Genomic DNA, 16,172 nt, shown 5'->3' with positions numbered 1-16,172 from the left:
TAACTTCAAGGATATCACAATATTAATCACAAACTGATCAATACAACAGGCAACAAGGAGGCTTACTGTCAACAGAACAAGCATACATTCACGTGTAAGAGAATAACTGAAGGGAAAAACCACAGAGATATTAAGTGTTTTGGAAAAGAGACACCATAAGGAAAACAAGGATTTTTCAGTAAATGAATTTGAAATGCCAAGGATGGTATTAAAGTAGAAGACAAAAATATGGATAGATTTCCATTATTGCTGCATTTTATACAGCAATATTCAAAACAGATCTTAGGCAGAAGACTGACACCTCTTTGGCTTCACCACCACTAAAACTGGCTAAGTATTTTTCATAACATAAAAAAGAGTAACACAATCTGGAATATTTTTGTATTCATATTATGTAACTCAGGACTCTATATTCTACCTTTTAAAAATACCATTATGAGTGTGAATCTTCAATCTATCAGAAAACAGGAAGGGTATTTATTACTATCTATATTTTCATCTACATGGAGCTATTTGTACAGGACACCTGTACCATTTAGAGCATGGCAAGGAACCAGGCATGCAAGCACTACAATAATAAAATGTTGCAGTTCTTGATCCTTCTTTGTAATGTCAGACTCTAGTTAAAATATACAAACTGATTTTCCTCTAACATTTCTAGCAGCGTCATGATATTTTGGATCCAGGTAATGCAAACCAGTTTCTCTGGAGAAGCTTTTTTGCTTCAATAAAGCAGGACATATTCAAGCCTCAAGAGCAGTCATTGGAAACATGACTTTCTCCTAAACTTCTATTCTTACTACATAATTTGCCCAGGAAATTTGAAAACTAACAGGCTGCTGGAAGTACTGAAGATACTCTTTGTGATGCATCTGTGTGGAGAGGACCATAGCACAGGCTATCCAGCTATAGCCACAAAATTTCCATGTCCCATGGACTGTTTTTCTATTGTTCCCCACTCCAAAATCCAGACTGACTTCCAGTTTACAAACCAGCATTAACCATTAATACTGAAAACTTTTAGCAAGTTTGTAATAAGAGAAAGGGGAAAATGCATGCAACTTCACCACGACCTCTTATCAAAGATTTCCCAGATATTCTGATCTCTACGCCAGTGAAGGCACACAAATTTTAAACTATTATGTCAAGAAAAAAGTATTAACCAAGAAATCAATAATCATACTAAGAACATGACAGAGTTCTTCAGATTTTGAAACTTTGTTTCTCTCTATTCAGTTCTATCTAACTGTAATTTAGAGTCTAATTTGTAGCATTTTACTAACTTTCAAAATAACTTTTTCTTAAACCAGAGAAATAACCATTTCTTTAAAGCATTCTGGTAACTAGAAAACAGATACTTACACATATTTAATGATATGCAAATAGCATATAATAATTGATAAAAAATTATCTGATTCATAGCATCAGTATTTTAAATTAACCTAGGATTTCAGCTTGCTGATGTAAATATCGGAATAGGAAAATACTTCATGTGTTCAGTTTTGCTTACAGGGGCAGGAAGGAAGAGGAGCCAAACCCACCCTTTTAAAGAACAGTATAGCTTAAGAAAGAGAATAAACAGTTTTAACTTAGTGTAACATTTTGAAAACAAAGGAAAACAAAAACTAAACTTATGAGATGCTACCTGCTGTGCTGGTTTTGACTGAGCTAGAGTTGATTTTCTTCACAGTGACTGCTGTGGGGCTGTGTTTTGGATTTGTGCTGAACAGAGAGTTGATAATATAGAGGGGTTTTGTTATTGCTCAGCAGGGCTCACACAGAGCTGAGATCTTTTCTGCTTTTCTTACTGCCACGCTGGCCAGGAAGGTGGGGGTGCATGGGAGAGTGGGAGGAGACACAGCCAGGACAGCTAACCCAAACTGACCAAAGGGACATTCCAGACCATGTGACATCATGCTCAGTATATAAAGTGGGGAGAAGAAGGAGGAAGAGGGGATGTGTGGCGTGATGGTGTTTGTCTTCCCAAGTCACTTCTGTGTGTGATGGGGCCCTGCTCTGCTGGAGATGGTTGAACACCTGCCTGCCCATGGGAGGCAGTGAATCAATTCCTTGTTTGGCTCTGCCTGGGTGCATGGCTTTAGCTTTCCATATTAAACTGTCTACCCCCACCCACAAGTTTTCTGGCTTTTACCATCCTGACTCTCTCTCTCAGTGGTGGGGGAGAGAGAGAGTGGCTGTGTGGGGCTTGGCAGCCCAGCCATCATTTTCTCTCTTCACCATTGATCTCACCTGCTGTCAGACAGAGAAACTTTAAATGGCACCCAGACTTCTGCCAAGCAAAGGCCTTTAGCTGTCATCATTCCCAGCTGTAACAACCCTACAACCTATCCTGAAATTGTTCTGGCTTTTGTGAGAAACTGCTGGTTAGTTCTACCTGCTCAAGTGGCTCCTTGGGCCACTTCAACACTGTTGAACAGTCCAAAACTGTTTCCTGTCTACCATTAAAAAAAGCATGCTTCTCAAAAGTTGAAACTTCTGTAGGAAATGAAAATTTCAATACTTGGAGCTCCACCAACTCAGTTTCTTTTCTTTTTTTTTTTTTTTCCAAGAAGCCGATAAAACAATAAATGACAGGTTCTTCTGCATGATAATGTACAGGAACCAAACACTTAAAGAGTCTGTAACCTACACAAGATAAGTGTGTGATTCTTACCAAAGCATCTGCTACAGCTTCCTCCACGTCAGAACCTGTGTTCAGAACTCGCATAGCACTGACCGATGATGACAATCTACTCGACTGACTAATTCCAAAGCCAGTACCTGTTACAACAACAAAAATAAACACAAAGAATTCAATCAGAATAGAAAGATGGGATGTAAATATCACACTCACTTATAAAAACCCAAGCAGAAGAAAAGCATTTGCTTAGCATTTTTAATAAATTATGCAGTGGATAAAATAACTGTTTTCATTCCAAAGTCTTTAGTGGTACAGACAAAAGTAAGAAATCAAGTAAAAAGCCAGTCACCTACAAATGTTCTGTTCCAACATCACATGGAAAAAAACCCTATAGAACAATGGTTTTATTTGAAAGACGCTTTGCTTTTTAAAGAAGTTAATGTCTTCTTCATTTTGGGTTTTTGTTTTCATTTAGAAAGAAAGCACATACAATAGGAAGACTCTAATGAGACTGTTGATTAGAAAACTACATGCATAAAGAATGCTCTACAAATACTAAAAAAATGGAAAACTAAAAAAATTTCTTCTGCAAGTAAAAAAATGTTGTTAAGGAAAAAAAATGATTAACACTGGAGGATGAGGGTGGAGACAAAATCTAGCAACATAAACACATCTATCTGGATTATTAAAACCACAAAATTCAAATTAATATAAATAATGCTTTCTAAAACTGAACTATGAGAATAACCAACTGGGTGGGGAAAAAAAAAAATCCAGGATGACTGCACAGATGACAGCAAAGGGTACTCATCCTTCACCTGTGGCCCCATAAGCATCAGGAGCGTAGAGGGCACCAGTTGATCTGGAGTGATGTCTGGAAGCTGCAATAACAGGATTAAATAAACCCTATCTATGACCATGGAATCAAAGTGCTGCAATAGCTGCTCAGATGAACAAGAGAATATTTATCAAAAAGATTCAGCTTAAGCACAAGAAACTGAGTAATAAACAGAAGCAAAAATCTTCAGAGGAGTTCTTTGATTATACCAAATATGATTATATAGGTTTATGTACACTGGACATTTCATGCATAATTTTTTTTTAATTTACAAGATTAAGAGCAGGGTAAAAGCAAGTACATTTCAGTTCAAAGAAGAAAAGGTGCACAGACACACATGCACAAACTCACACACAAACAAAATTATCAGAAATACCTAAAAAGTTATCAGCCCACTGATAACTGGTCTTGCATTGTGGACTTAACTAATTTCTGCGTGCTCCAGTCAAAGCCAGAGCTCACATATCAAACATTATCTGCAAATGTGCTTCCTGCATGAACCCGCTGTGTTGGCAGCTGACAATTTGTACACACTTGAAATCTTGCCTATTTGGCAGATAAATCAATCTCAGTAAAAACTCACCACTATGTAAATGCAGTTATAATTATCCAATTAGAATTAGAAGTTTAACATAAGCCAGCTAATGTAATTAATAATTCACATATTTACTATTTTATTTAAATAAATATAATGTGAAGCTGAAACACACACTAGTTACTACAGCTCATTAAGATTCTTTAAAGTTATGGAAACTGGAGATCCTTAAGGATTTCTGAATAAAACTGGGTACCCCACTCCTTATGGCACTTGTATAAAACTGGGTTTTTAGTGATTCTGAAGAAGTTGACTCACCATTGCTAGTATTTTCTGTCTTAAAACAATTTTCAAATTAAATGTGTTTTTAAACAATTCAACTTTTTTCTTCAGTTCACTTAAGTTAGAAATTTATCACCACATAAATGACAATTTTCCACCCACAGCGGCAAAATCCCCAGACAAAATCTTATGATTTAATCAGTAACTGTAAATGCAAATATTTTACTCCCTCTGGATATATAAAGTAGCATGAACAGAAACCAAATCAAATTAATCATCCTTTTCTTTGATCAACAAAGACCATTCAAGAGTCTGATTTGAATAATGTACAACATTTTGGGAAAAACCTTTTAACCTGAATGCACTTCCACAATGATCCTAAGTCCTGTAAAGATCACAGAAAAAACACTCTGTCTTTCCACATTAAGTTCTCCACTCCTTACATAAGGTACAGTGATGTACTTTTTTTCTAACTAATCCTACATGAAGATGTTTGGCTAGGGCATTTTAGTTTGTAATTAATTAATGCTTTATAGAATGCTTGGTTCTTTCGAAAGTGTGTCTCAGCTCCTCCTCATCCTCAGGACTGAGGATGTCACAACACCAACATCACAGCTGACAGCTCTTTAAATACAATCATTAATGGGATAAACCTTCCCCTTACTTTCCATCAACAAGCCTTGAAAATTAAAGGTTCAAGCGAAAACTAAAAATTCAAACTTTAGGCAAGAAACTTGAAATTACTCCTGCCCCTAGATATATTTGAAATATGCTGGATAAGTTTTTAAGACAGTGGAAAAAAAGCACTATATATTGGGTGAAGCCTACCTCATTCCAAAAGATATTTTAAAGAATATTCTTTGAACCCCTCAAACTGCAGAAATTGTCAAATGTTTACTTTTCCTACTGCATTTTTTTAAAGGATGAATCAAAGTAAGACTTTAAATGGACTCACACTAAGATGGACATTATACTAGTCTGATCTCTAATACTGACTATATTTAATGAAAGTAGACACTTCTATATAAATTAAAAATCACTTGCCTCTTAATGGCTCTTATCTCCCAGTTTATAACACTATACTGAGACATAAGATTACATAAATACTTCATACCAATGTATGCAGTGAAGTAATTATGCAGCATTTAGATAATTTTATACCCTAAAGGGGGATAAAATCAATTTTATTTCATTTGTGTTTGTAAGCAAAAATTTTCTGTGCTGACAATGAGAGGAAATACAAGTTACATTCCCCTATTCATTCCAATGTCAAACTGCCTCTAGCTACAAAAAACTGAATTTGCCTTATTTTATCTTTCACTTGTACCAACATAACACTGAATGGCATTTTAAATAATCCATATAAAAAGCAATACTAAATGGAATCTTTATTTATCCTCAGTATAATTTCTTTTTTTACCTTTTAAATCAATTCTGGATTCCTATACATGTTACTTGGCATTCTCTGTGCTACCAGACAATTCCACCTATTTCACTAATATAGGTACCTGTTTTGATATCTGAATTATAAAATTGAACTACATAAATAAGAATAAAACCTCCAGTGGCATCTATCCCAGCAACACATCTCATGGTATTGCCTGATACAGGCTTAAGATAGCAAGCATTCGAACAATTAAAAAACGTAAATCTGATCCTAGATGCATATAATTCAATTCAAGCTGTAATGCAGCAAAAGAAGCACAAAGAGTTCTGCAAAACACCCTTGTTTTTGAAAGAACAGAAGGTACATGTCTGCTTCAACACAATCTCCCAGCTATGTTAGAGAAAAAAAGATACAGGTTTCCTAATGGATCCTATATAACACCTACTTTTAGTATAATTTCCCAATTAAACAGCACCTGGGCAAACTAGCATTAGTTACTGAAACAGCTTTAATTCAATTAATCTGTACTCTCCCAATAAAACCATGGCTGGCAGGAAGCCCTAGCAGACCAAAACATATGTCCACTGCTAATTAGAAGTACAATAGGGTGCCTCAATTTGAGATAGAAACCAGAGATTTACTATTTTCAGACTATGTTTAACAGCTAGTATTATGAAGAACTTAACCATATGCTACACTGAACAAAGCAAATAAGGATACATACTGAATACTACTTCTGACAAAGGTAACACCATAAAAAGATCTGTTTCAGATTCAATTGCATGGAGAGTTTAGTATTACCAAAGAAGCAAAACAAAAACCCTAATCCACAAACCCAATATGTAAAAGCACTTTAAGCAAAATTTACTATCAATTTTGTAGGAATCTTGACAAAGATAAGTAAAGATGAAAAGCTTCCTTAACCCTTAACCAACATGCTATGATAATTATAAACAAATATCCTTATGCATCATTGGCATTTCAGAAACAGACTGATAATCCTGCAAAACCTTGCCATTTTTGTCAGACCAATGAGCTGTTGACCATATAGCTAACAGGACATAATAAAGTGTATTATCTCCTTACACACTAAAATAAGTCATTGACTAGGTAGAAGATGTTGAGCAACACCTGACCCTGCACTCAAGTACCCAAGCAATGACTGCTGCAACAAAAAGAGAAACACACGATTTCAAAAAAATATCGAAAAGCAGGAGCGCCTTTTCAAAATGGCATCTAGACACTATGCATCACACACCTTTCTAGACTTGGCACTTCAGACTAAGCCTAGCAAAGCCTGTGTTTTTCCTGTGTGCAGCCCATTCACACATTGGTCAATCCTCCATCGGGGTAAGTGAGGGGAGAGCCAAAGGAAGGGAGAACACGGTGGCCAGCTACAAGCTAAATGAAGGAGGCACGGATTCGTTAGGCGCATGTAAGGAAGGGCAGGGACAGCCATGCACGACAAGGCTCCGAGTACTTACCGAGGGGTGGGAAAGAGCGGACAGGGCTCGTGTCCCTGCTACTTTCACGGCTGGCCTCCCTGCTGCAGCCCTGACTCACACTAGGCCGAGGAATGCGGCTGCCTCGCGCTAGTATGATTCAGGGTGCAGACAAACAGCGGCACAAAGGGAGAAGACATAAGAAAAGTTGCAGTTTTAATGCAATTCTGTTGCGCAGTAAGATCAAAGACGCATTTCTAAGAAAAGACATTGATGATTATGTTGCATTTTAAGTCATAACCTTCTTTACAGACTTTCTTGATTGTGCTGGATTAGTCTAAGTGTAGGCAGTTCAATGAATTTTTTTTTTCCACAGCTTAAAATGGAATTTACTAACTTTACAGAATGGTTGAATAATCCTTTGGAAAGGATGGAGAAAAAACAAGCAACATTGAGTAATGATTCAGAATTTGTGCTCAAGACCAAGTTAATCAACAGCAGCACCAATGGAAAATCCCAGAGCTTAATGAAGAAGGAAAATAAAATTATATGGCTAAGATAAAAATCAGAAATACAAAGGAAGAACAGCATCAATACCATTCAAATCAACAGATTTTTTCCAATAACATTGTTTGCAATAAAGTGTAGTCAAATTATACTGTGAGGCTGAAGACATGTAACCTTCATTTTAGCATCATAGCATTTACACATGTGCACACACATACATGGAAGACATGAAGTAATGAAGAACATACTTTCAAAATGGTATCACACGTTCATTCAAAGGATATGGGTATTTTGGGCGTGAAGTGAAAAAAAGAGAAGGAAGAAAGGGAGGTGAGGAAAAGAACAACTACAACATTTTGACAAGAAAACCCTCAAACTTCAGCTTCAGTTTAAAACTGTCTTGTGTATCAAAATCTAATCTCACAAAACAGCTACGTTCTAGGATGTATTCTAGTTTTTCCATCCACCTATAACTAAACAGCAGCTGTAGATATCCAGCACTTAAAGTAAGAAGGTCTATAAAGAAACCAAAAATTACTCTTACCTACTGACAACCTAGAAGGACTAGCTTCTCTACTGCATCCCTGACTTCGTGGGATTTTGCTCCGTTTTTGTGCAGATGCAGGATTCACCAACACTCTCTGAACTCCTGTGTTCATAGTGGAAAGTGTGGTTGTTGTCAAAACTCTTCCAGGAGACCCAGATCTACTGCCAGCTGAAGGTAGAATAAATAAATATTAGCAACAGCACAGTGGACAAACAATCATGGTTAAAAAGAAAATAATAACCTGGAGTTAGTAGGAAGGTGGTGGCAGACTGAAATGATCAGGAAAAACTTACAAGGTAAAAACATGAAATAGAGTGCCTTGGTCCACGTTCTTGTACTGCATACAAGGTAGTTAAAATTATCAATGCAAGGAAGCACTTGACATGGTATTTAGCACTACATAAGCTCAAAACCCCACAATTATTATTTCTGGATTTTGTCAAGAGTTCCACGGTCCCTAAAATTAATGTGCTCTTTTTTTTTTTAAGCTATGTGTTCTCACTAACCACATTTTCTATTAATAAAGAAAAGCAAACAAACAAATCTGTCAGAAAGCTGAAGGGAGAAATTTTTAACTAGGATTTCATAATGATCCCAGCTCTTCCATTGCAACCAATGTTAGAATTAATTAATGTGATTTTCCTAACATTTGAAATCTTCTCCCTTGCTTTTAAATGCATAGGGTCTTCAAGGCCTATTGTGACATTAAATAAAGTGTGACAGAAGACAGAGTACTCATGTACATTTCTGTGGATGTTACCCACAAATGACAAAAAATCTTCAATTAGTTTTAAACAAGCAAAAAAATTGACTAGGATATATTTAAGTGTCTTAAATTTATGTTAATTAAAACTGTATAGTACAAAGTACTACAGATGTTTAAGGTACAGTATCACTACCAGAAACTGTGGTCACCTATCTTTAATTTTGATATTTCAGTTACAGAATATTTAAGTTTTAAATTCTTAACAAAGAATTCATTCTTCCCTAGCTGTAACTAATTTCTGTCACCAGCTGATATTAGTATATTATTTTCAGCTGTACAATTCAAGAAATATGACCAAATAAAAAGCAAACCAGAATTTCAATCAAAGAGTAATTACATACAGATTTGAACCTTTCAATAATCTTTAAAATACAATCAGGTAACTGTATGACCACAGTGATGCTATCAGATTTACAGACAACATGCAACTTTTCAAGTGAATTTCATGGGTTACTTCTTATGAGCCATGTTGAAAAAAAGATACAAGTTGACTAAAGCTTGACTATATGGGAAAAGAAACAAAATCCCAAACAAAGTAAAACATATGTTAAGTGGAAGAAGAAATCTAAAAAAATGTACCATGCATATGCTTTCAGATTCATTGTTTGAATTCAAAGTTGAAATGATTATTTAGCAAAATCCCTTTTCCAAACTGTGGGCCTATTCAGCAGAAATGATAAATAAAGTATTATGCAGCCTCGAAAAAAACAAGCACAACTTCTATAGCAACAGAAAAATAAGCAAACCTGTAAAACTGCTGTTTTGCGCAAAAATTAAGGTCTTGACAGTTTCTTCACATAAGGGTATTTCAACTTAGATCTGATATTACTATGCTTTCTTTCTGTTTTGTATCTCTTTGAAACAGTAAAAATATTGCTGAAGGTTTCACTATGCTGCAGACTTGTAGATTTTCTTCAATAGGTCAGAAATCTAAAAAAACTTAGTCTTCTCAGAATATTCAGAAGAAATGCAACTTCTTGTTCTAATACTTTATTTAATCTTTCTATAGTCTGACCTGCAAAGTGTACCACTGCAGCATAAACTAAGTGAATTCATCTACATAGCCTGAAAATACTATGTTAGTAACAGCACTGGAGCACTGGCATACTCTTGTCAGTATCACTACTACCAGCAAATAATCTAAGTGAGCTGAATGATGAAGGAAAGATTACAAAGACACTACTCCAAAATGACAAACCCTTGCCATCTCTCCTGCTTTCTACATAAGGTCTGCACTCAATTAAATTACACGCAGCATATGGAAAAAAGCCAGCCAGAATTTCTGCTGAATAGGGTCCTTAAATGAGGTATGTCAAACAGGTGATCAAACAATGATGTGTACACGAATTCTGTAGACTCTTACCACCAATGGGGTTAGCAGACTGTGATCCTGAACAAGTGTAAAGGCAGGATTAGGGTAGGGATTTATAATCCATGAAGAGGGAGGGAGCAGAGCAGATTAAAAAATGAATGGCAAATGGAAATAAGAAAGCTTTAGTCATTTCACACAGGAAAAAAAGCCACAAGGGGGTTATGCTAAAGCAGTGCTATTAAGTAGCTTCCACAATTGAAGAATTAAACTCAGATGCTATGTACAAAGCAGATGAAGCAAAGCTGCACAAGCAAATTACAATTCTTCAGCTTTCTAATCAACAACTCAACACTGAAGAATTAAATTTCAATTAAGCATGAAACTGTAGCCTGGATATTACTTGAAAAGAATATTGTATTGCCAAAAGGCTCAGTAAATTCAACAGCTGAACAAAAATTACACACAAGATCAAAACTTTGTTTTTTGAGACACAACAGCAAAGGAACTGAGCTGCAGGTGTGGTGGATGACCAAAACAAAAAAACCAAATTCACAATGGCATAACTGAAAAGACTTGCATAGAATTCTTAGTTTTCCTCTTTAAAAGTAATCTTGAGTATAAAAGAAAGAATTTGTTTCCATTCAGAAATTATCTGAATGTTGACAGTAATACAATTTTAGCAGACCCTGTCAAATTACCCGACAACCAAACAGGAAAGAAGAGGAAAAAAATGCAACCATTTTTTTCCATAGATAAGAATAAAATAATGAGCCACTTACTTTATGTTAATTTAAAAATAGAAGATTAAAAGGCTTTTAAAATACTAAAAAAATTTTTTTTGTAAAAGCATTCAAATTTGCAAGTCTTTCATAAAATGATTTTTGAACAAAAGATAGCTGTAACCCAAAAATTAACAAAAGCATCTGTGCTAGAGTGGTTTTAAAAAAACACAGCTTAAATCTAATATGAAGCTATTCTCACATTATATAAACTGGGGAACTAAAACAATCCCCTGTATGGAAACATTAAGCATCACCTTCACACAATGCTGTAAAAATTTTCAGTCACATAAAGAAGCATCACCCAAATAGCTGGCATACAGTGCCTGAGAATTCTCTTTCGCCTGTTCATTTGTATTTACCCTTTTTATCTGTCTTAAAACATCTCAGAATTCTTGTTCTCCCCCACTGACAGGTTGTAATGAGCTATTTGAAGCAATTGGTTCTGAACACAAGTAGTAATAAAAGGCTGTAAAGATGTATGCATGCATTTAATTTTCACACATCATCACATGTAGTCAGATCTAGTTATCTCCAATTTATCTCTTTGGACATTAATACTGTGTAAAATTTTTTTTTAAAATCCCTGCCATTATTAGGAAAAAAACTGGAAAGGCTTAATTATGCTTCTCTGGATATAGAGTTATTTAATGTTATATGACAGTGATCATCACTAAAGCATTTTATTGCTACCTAAATTTACCCCCTCCCCCGGACATTTATCAAACATCTTCACTTTTAAAGAATGTACCAAAACTATTCAAAGTACAAAAGTATTTTCAAAAAGCTTAATTCCAAACTTTCCTAATACTAATGAAAAAACTGTTACAAACACAGCTTACACATTTTCATAGAAGAGAAAAAGGGATTAGAAGGAACTTTACCTTCCCTCCCCCTTAAATTATTCACATATTCTTTGCTTATGGTACAGTCCAGCAATCTGTAAAACAAGTTTTGTCCCAGCCATTAACGACTCATGTTTGGGCTTTCATTTCACAAACACTTCTGGGATTAGAGCATTGTCTAAGCCCTTAAGGGAACTTCTACTAAATTTTAGTATGCTACATTTATCTGTTCACATTGTTTGAAAGCTTTATTTCAGAAAACCTGCAAACACTAGATCAGGTTATGTAAAACTGAATGGCAAGTACTCTACCAGGAAAAAAACAGCTACTACCTGCTTTTCTAACTTCTAAAATAATTCTATTTACAATGGATGCAGTCACTGCTATGAAGACAAATGCTTCTGCCATTAAACACATTATTAAGGGGTTTTATTAAAGAAAGTGGATATGGTTAGTGATAGAAAAAGAACTGTATTGAAAATTTTAAACCTGGTAAAATTTACTGGTTTAGAACATGAGATATGACAATTTATACAAGCAGGAAGTTATTTTAAATTTTATTATGCATTTGTCTTCTTTTAATTTCACTTAATTAGACAAAGATAAGAATCTGACAATGCTACAGAGCTTAGTCAGAAAATGTCTGTTGGAGACATTATATGTGTGGACAAATTGCTGTAGGTCAGCCAGTGCCAAGAGTATGAGGTAATCAGGTCTTTTTAATTAATGACTGAGCGCTTGGCTAGATCAGCTTTGGTTACTAAACACACACAAAAAATTACTGTGGATTAGCTGACACACATTAAACTGCTTGTTTTAACCCCTTGACTCAATACCAGTTCAGTAACTGATTGTAAAGTGAGGGGTGACTATTTTTCCTTCATAGAAGAATTAAGTAAAGGCAAGAGATGTAATATAAGAAAGAGGAGTTTATATCCAAACACTACAGCAGTGCCTAGCTTCAAATGAAAATTAGTATTTCTGGCTAGAAGAAGACTTTTTTAAAAATGGAAAATGAGATCTCTAGTAACAATGAGGACACCATTCAGCCTACCCATTCTTCTCTATTACTAGTCCATGTTTACTGGCCTTTCATATTGGGAAAGTCAGAAAAGGGGGGAAAAGAATGTTGAGAAGTTATAATTGAAAACAGAATTTAAGGATAGATTTCACTTCCAGCTACATTATCGAATTTAATTGGCAAACTAAGACCTAACCTAGTATTTTGTCCAGAGAAAAACAACATGAATCAGAAAAGCATGCAAATACCACTGACCCAAAACACTGAAAAAAAATACCTTCATTTTGGTCTGGCGATGATGAACCTAAGGCACAGAACAACAACTCAGTATGTAGCTTTTTAAAACAAAATTAACTTTGACTGTAGCCATTGGTCAATGAATATATGCTTAAGCATTTGGCCTCTTTATCAGGTATAACTGATAAACAGAAGTACATACGCTGAGATTGTGACACCATTTTGGTTCTACTCCGTCCTCTGGAATCTGTTTTAGAACTTCCAATACCAACAGAAGGCGTCGAGAGCTTTGATCGTATACGGCCTAGAAAAGACAAATGGCATTAAATGAATTTTTCACAGTCAGGTAGGAAGCAGAGCATCAGTAGTATTTACTAATATTTTTTAAAGTTTCTGCATATAAAAGAAGCACAATGTAACTCAACTGGTGACAATTCACTTGGGATAATTAGTAGAAGTTTGAACACCTTGAGGAATTTAATAGCTGAGGAAGCAAGATACTCCTCCTCTGATACTACATGTTTCAGCAAACAATTTGCACATTACACCTTCAACACCCTGGACTGGCTAGCTAATTCTTTCTTCCAACGTACATATATTTATTACCTTAAAAAACAGGGGAAGTTTACTCAATGCAATGCAAACACTAATGTTGCTGTATCAGGTACAGTCTTCTCATGATTACTTAAGCTTGTAATTCTACTTTTGCTGTCATAAAACTACAGAATAGGATTCTGAGCTTTCTTCCTAACTTCACTCCTCTTTTTAGAAATCTAAATACTAGCTTTTTTATTACTGAAGATTCTACTGTTTTCCCGGCCCTGGTCAAATAGGCTTCTACAGGGCTTCCCAAACCTTACAGAGCATTTTGCCAATACTAAATACATTTAAGTACTTCTCATGATAACATGATATAAAGAAATACTACTCTCCTCAACAGATAGAAAAGCCAAGCAAGAGGCAAATTAAACGAAGTACCTACAAATAAAACAAGAGATTAACTTTTCTCTAGAATGCCACATGGCAAATTCTCTTGGGTTTGGTCAAACCTTTCTGCATTTCTAGCCATGTTCCTTGTAACATCTAGCATATACAGAGAAATTACAAAAGAAAGGAACACCCCAGTTGTCTGAATTATAGCTAACTGAAAGATCATTCATAAAAGAAAATAGTGGTGTTGTATACTACATTTCCGAAGCCAACCTCTCAAACAACAGAAAAATGAAATCAAAACCAAACTCATGCTAACCATAATTCTTCTAAGTTGCAAGAACAAACCCCAGAAAGTCTGTACAGGTGGGATCTACGGCGGATCTAGCTCAACAAGCTCAACACTTTCAAACACAGCATAATTAAAATATTTTCTAGACATGCGGAGTCAATATTTGACCTAAAAGAATTAGGTACACAGACTGTTATTTAGTTCTAGCCCCTTTAGGCTTTCCACAGCAGGATCTGGAGATTAACCAAGTTAATATTATTCATCCAAGTAGGGGGAATAGCCATAGATGAGAGTCTACAAGAAGAGATCAGGATAAAGGAGGTTATTCACTAAATTATTAGAAAACAATAGGATTAGCAAGAATGGGTAGATTAACTAGTCCAAACTCTACTAGTTATCCCCGTGCAATGGCAATTGAGAGCTGTGAGACCGCAAGGCATGTAACTGCATTCAGAATTTGGCCTAAAACCTAGGAATACAGAGTGCCACTATTTCAATACTACATTAAAGTATCACCTGGAACCTGTTTCAGTTTTATCAATGTAAAATAAACTAGTTTGTGTCTATGAGTTAAATGAACTGTTAATTCATTTGGAGTCTCTACCTCTATTCACTAATGGCAGGTTTAAATGTTAATAACAGATCGAAAATTAGCTTCCAAGTCTCACAGAGATGAGTAATAGTAGCACCTGCTTCCCAGAGCATGAACATATTTGATGAAATATTCTGTGACAAGATTTGCTCTAAAAAATGAAGAGAAAATTATAAAGCCCCTGTATTTTCACAGTAGAAATGTTAAGCAATGGTACTTAAGACTGCAGATGAGTAATTGAGAATTAAAATAAAAGCAAAAGAATTTTAAAAATAGCACATGACAACCAAGTATTAGATGCATAAGCTCTTAGCCCATAAGCCCATATCTGTTATGAACCTCCACAAAGCCCGAGAAACACCAAGTTCTCCTTTTAAAGCTTCATTTGTATCAATGAAAATACGAAGCTGAAAATATTAGCTAGTCTAACAAAGCAGTTTCTTACCATCTTCAGAAGCTGTTCCTAAACAGAAAAAATAATAAAATACATGATATTCCAAACAATACTGTGAATTTCAAATTTCTTTGTGAGATTAATATTTGGAATCTTGACAAATTTTATCAAGTCAAGAGAGCTAAAGCTTTCATGTTGCAACTCCATAACTGAACTGAAGGAAAATAAACAGGAAAATATCCATGCTACACTGAGAGCAATTTACAAGAACAAAATGCACATCACTGCCTTTCAAACCACAAAATGTTCAACAGAACAAAATTACAGCTATGAGATCAGTCAAAAAATTACATATACAGATCAAAATAGACATTAAAAACACTGTAATGCAAGCTCCTCTGAAAATATGACACATACTGTTATACAGAACCCCAGAGAAAATAGTGTTTCCCACACCGGACAGTGATAATTTGATGGGAACTGCCAGCAAGGAGGATGTCTCTGAATTAAGCCTGTGATTACTCTGAAGTTACACGTGATCAAGTCTTGCTCAGAGACAAGGAAGGAATATGAGCTTGCTGAAATCAGATCACACTTTGACAAGTATGCTGAACTTAAGAAGGCTTGATTTTTGATAACATGAGAGTCAGACAAGCCTTTCTCCCATCAGCATCTAGGAACTGATGGGACCCTACCTTATCAGCAGTCCTTCCTCTAAGTTCCTCTGAAACAGATCTTATTACAGAATAAAATGCATACTAGTAACTATAAAAATGTTAAATGCCCCTAAAAAAAAAAATCAAAGGGTACTTCCATTTTTATTTT

At 35.3% G+C, this 16,172-nt stretch overlaps 1 protein-coding gene across 50 annotated transcripts in view; it reads right to left on the bottom strand.

Annotated features, from left to right (window-relative positions):
* The window catches only part of CLASP2 (cytoplasmic linker associated protein 2), a 143,110-nt gene that overhangs the window by 31,380 nt on the left and 95,558 nt on the right, over positions 1–16,172 (bottom strand). For 9 of the 50 annotated variants that reach the window (XM_030265220.4, XM_032746787.3, XM_072925882.1 and 6 more), the window contains 8 exons: positions 15,399–15,416; positions 13,342–13,443; positions 13,180–13,206; positions 10,309–10,335; positions 8,177–8,347; positions 7,168–7,275; positions 3,460–3,522; positions 2,675–2,781 (listed from right to left, as the gene is read on the bottom strand). In XM_030265220.4, coding sequence (XP_030121080.1) covers positions 2,675–2,781; positions 3,460–3,522; positions 7,168–7,275; positions 8,177–8,347; positions 10,309–10,335; positions 13,180–13,206; positions 13,342–13,443; positions 15,399–15,416 — 623 coding nt within the window. The remainder of the gene's footprint in view (positions 1–2,674; positions 2,782–3,459; positions 3,523–7,167; positions 7,276–8,176; positions 8,348–10,308; positions 10,336–13,179; positions 13,207–13,341; positions 13,444–15,398; positions 15,417–16,172) is intronic. The other 41 variants (XM_072925890.1, XM_030265235.4, XM_072925897.1 and 38 more) reach the window with 13 other exon arrangements.

This window comes from Taeniopygia guttata, chromosome 2 (assembly GCF_048771995.1).
Source record: "Taeniopygia guttata chromosome 2, bTaeGut7.mat, whole genome shotgun sequence".
Lineage (NCBI taxonomy): Eukaryota > Metazoa > Chordata > Aves > Passeriformes > Estrildidae > Taeniopygia > Taeniopygia guttata.
The sequence above is the reverse complement of the archived record's forward strand: the minus strand, read 5'-3'. Positions and strand labels throughout refer to the sequence as shown.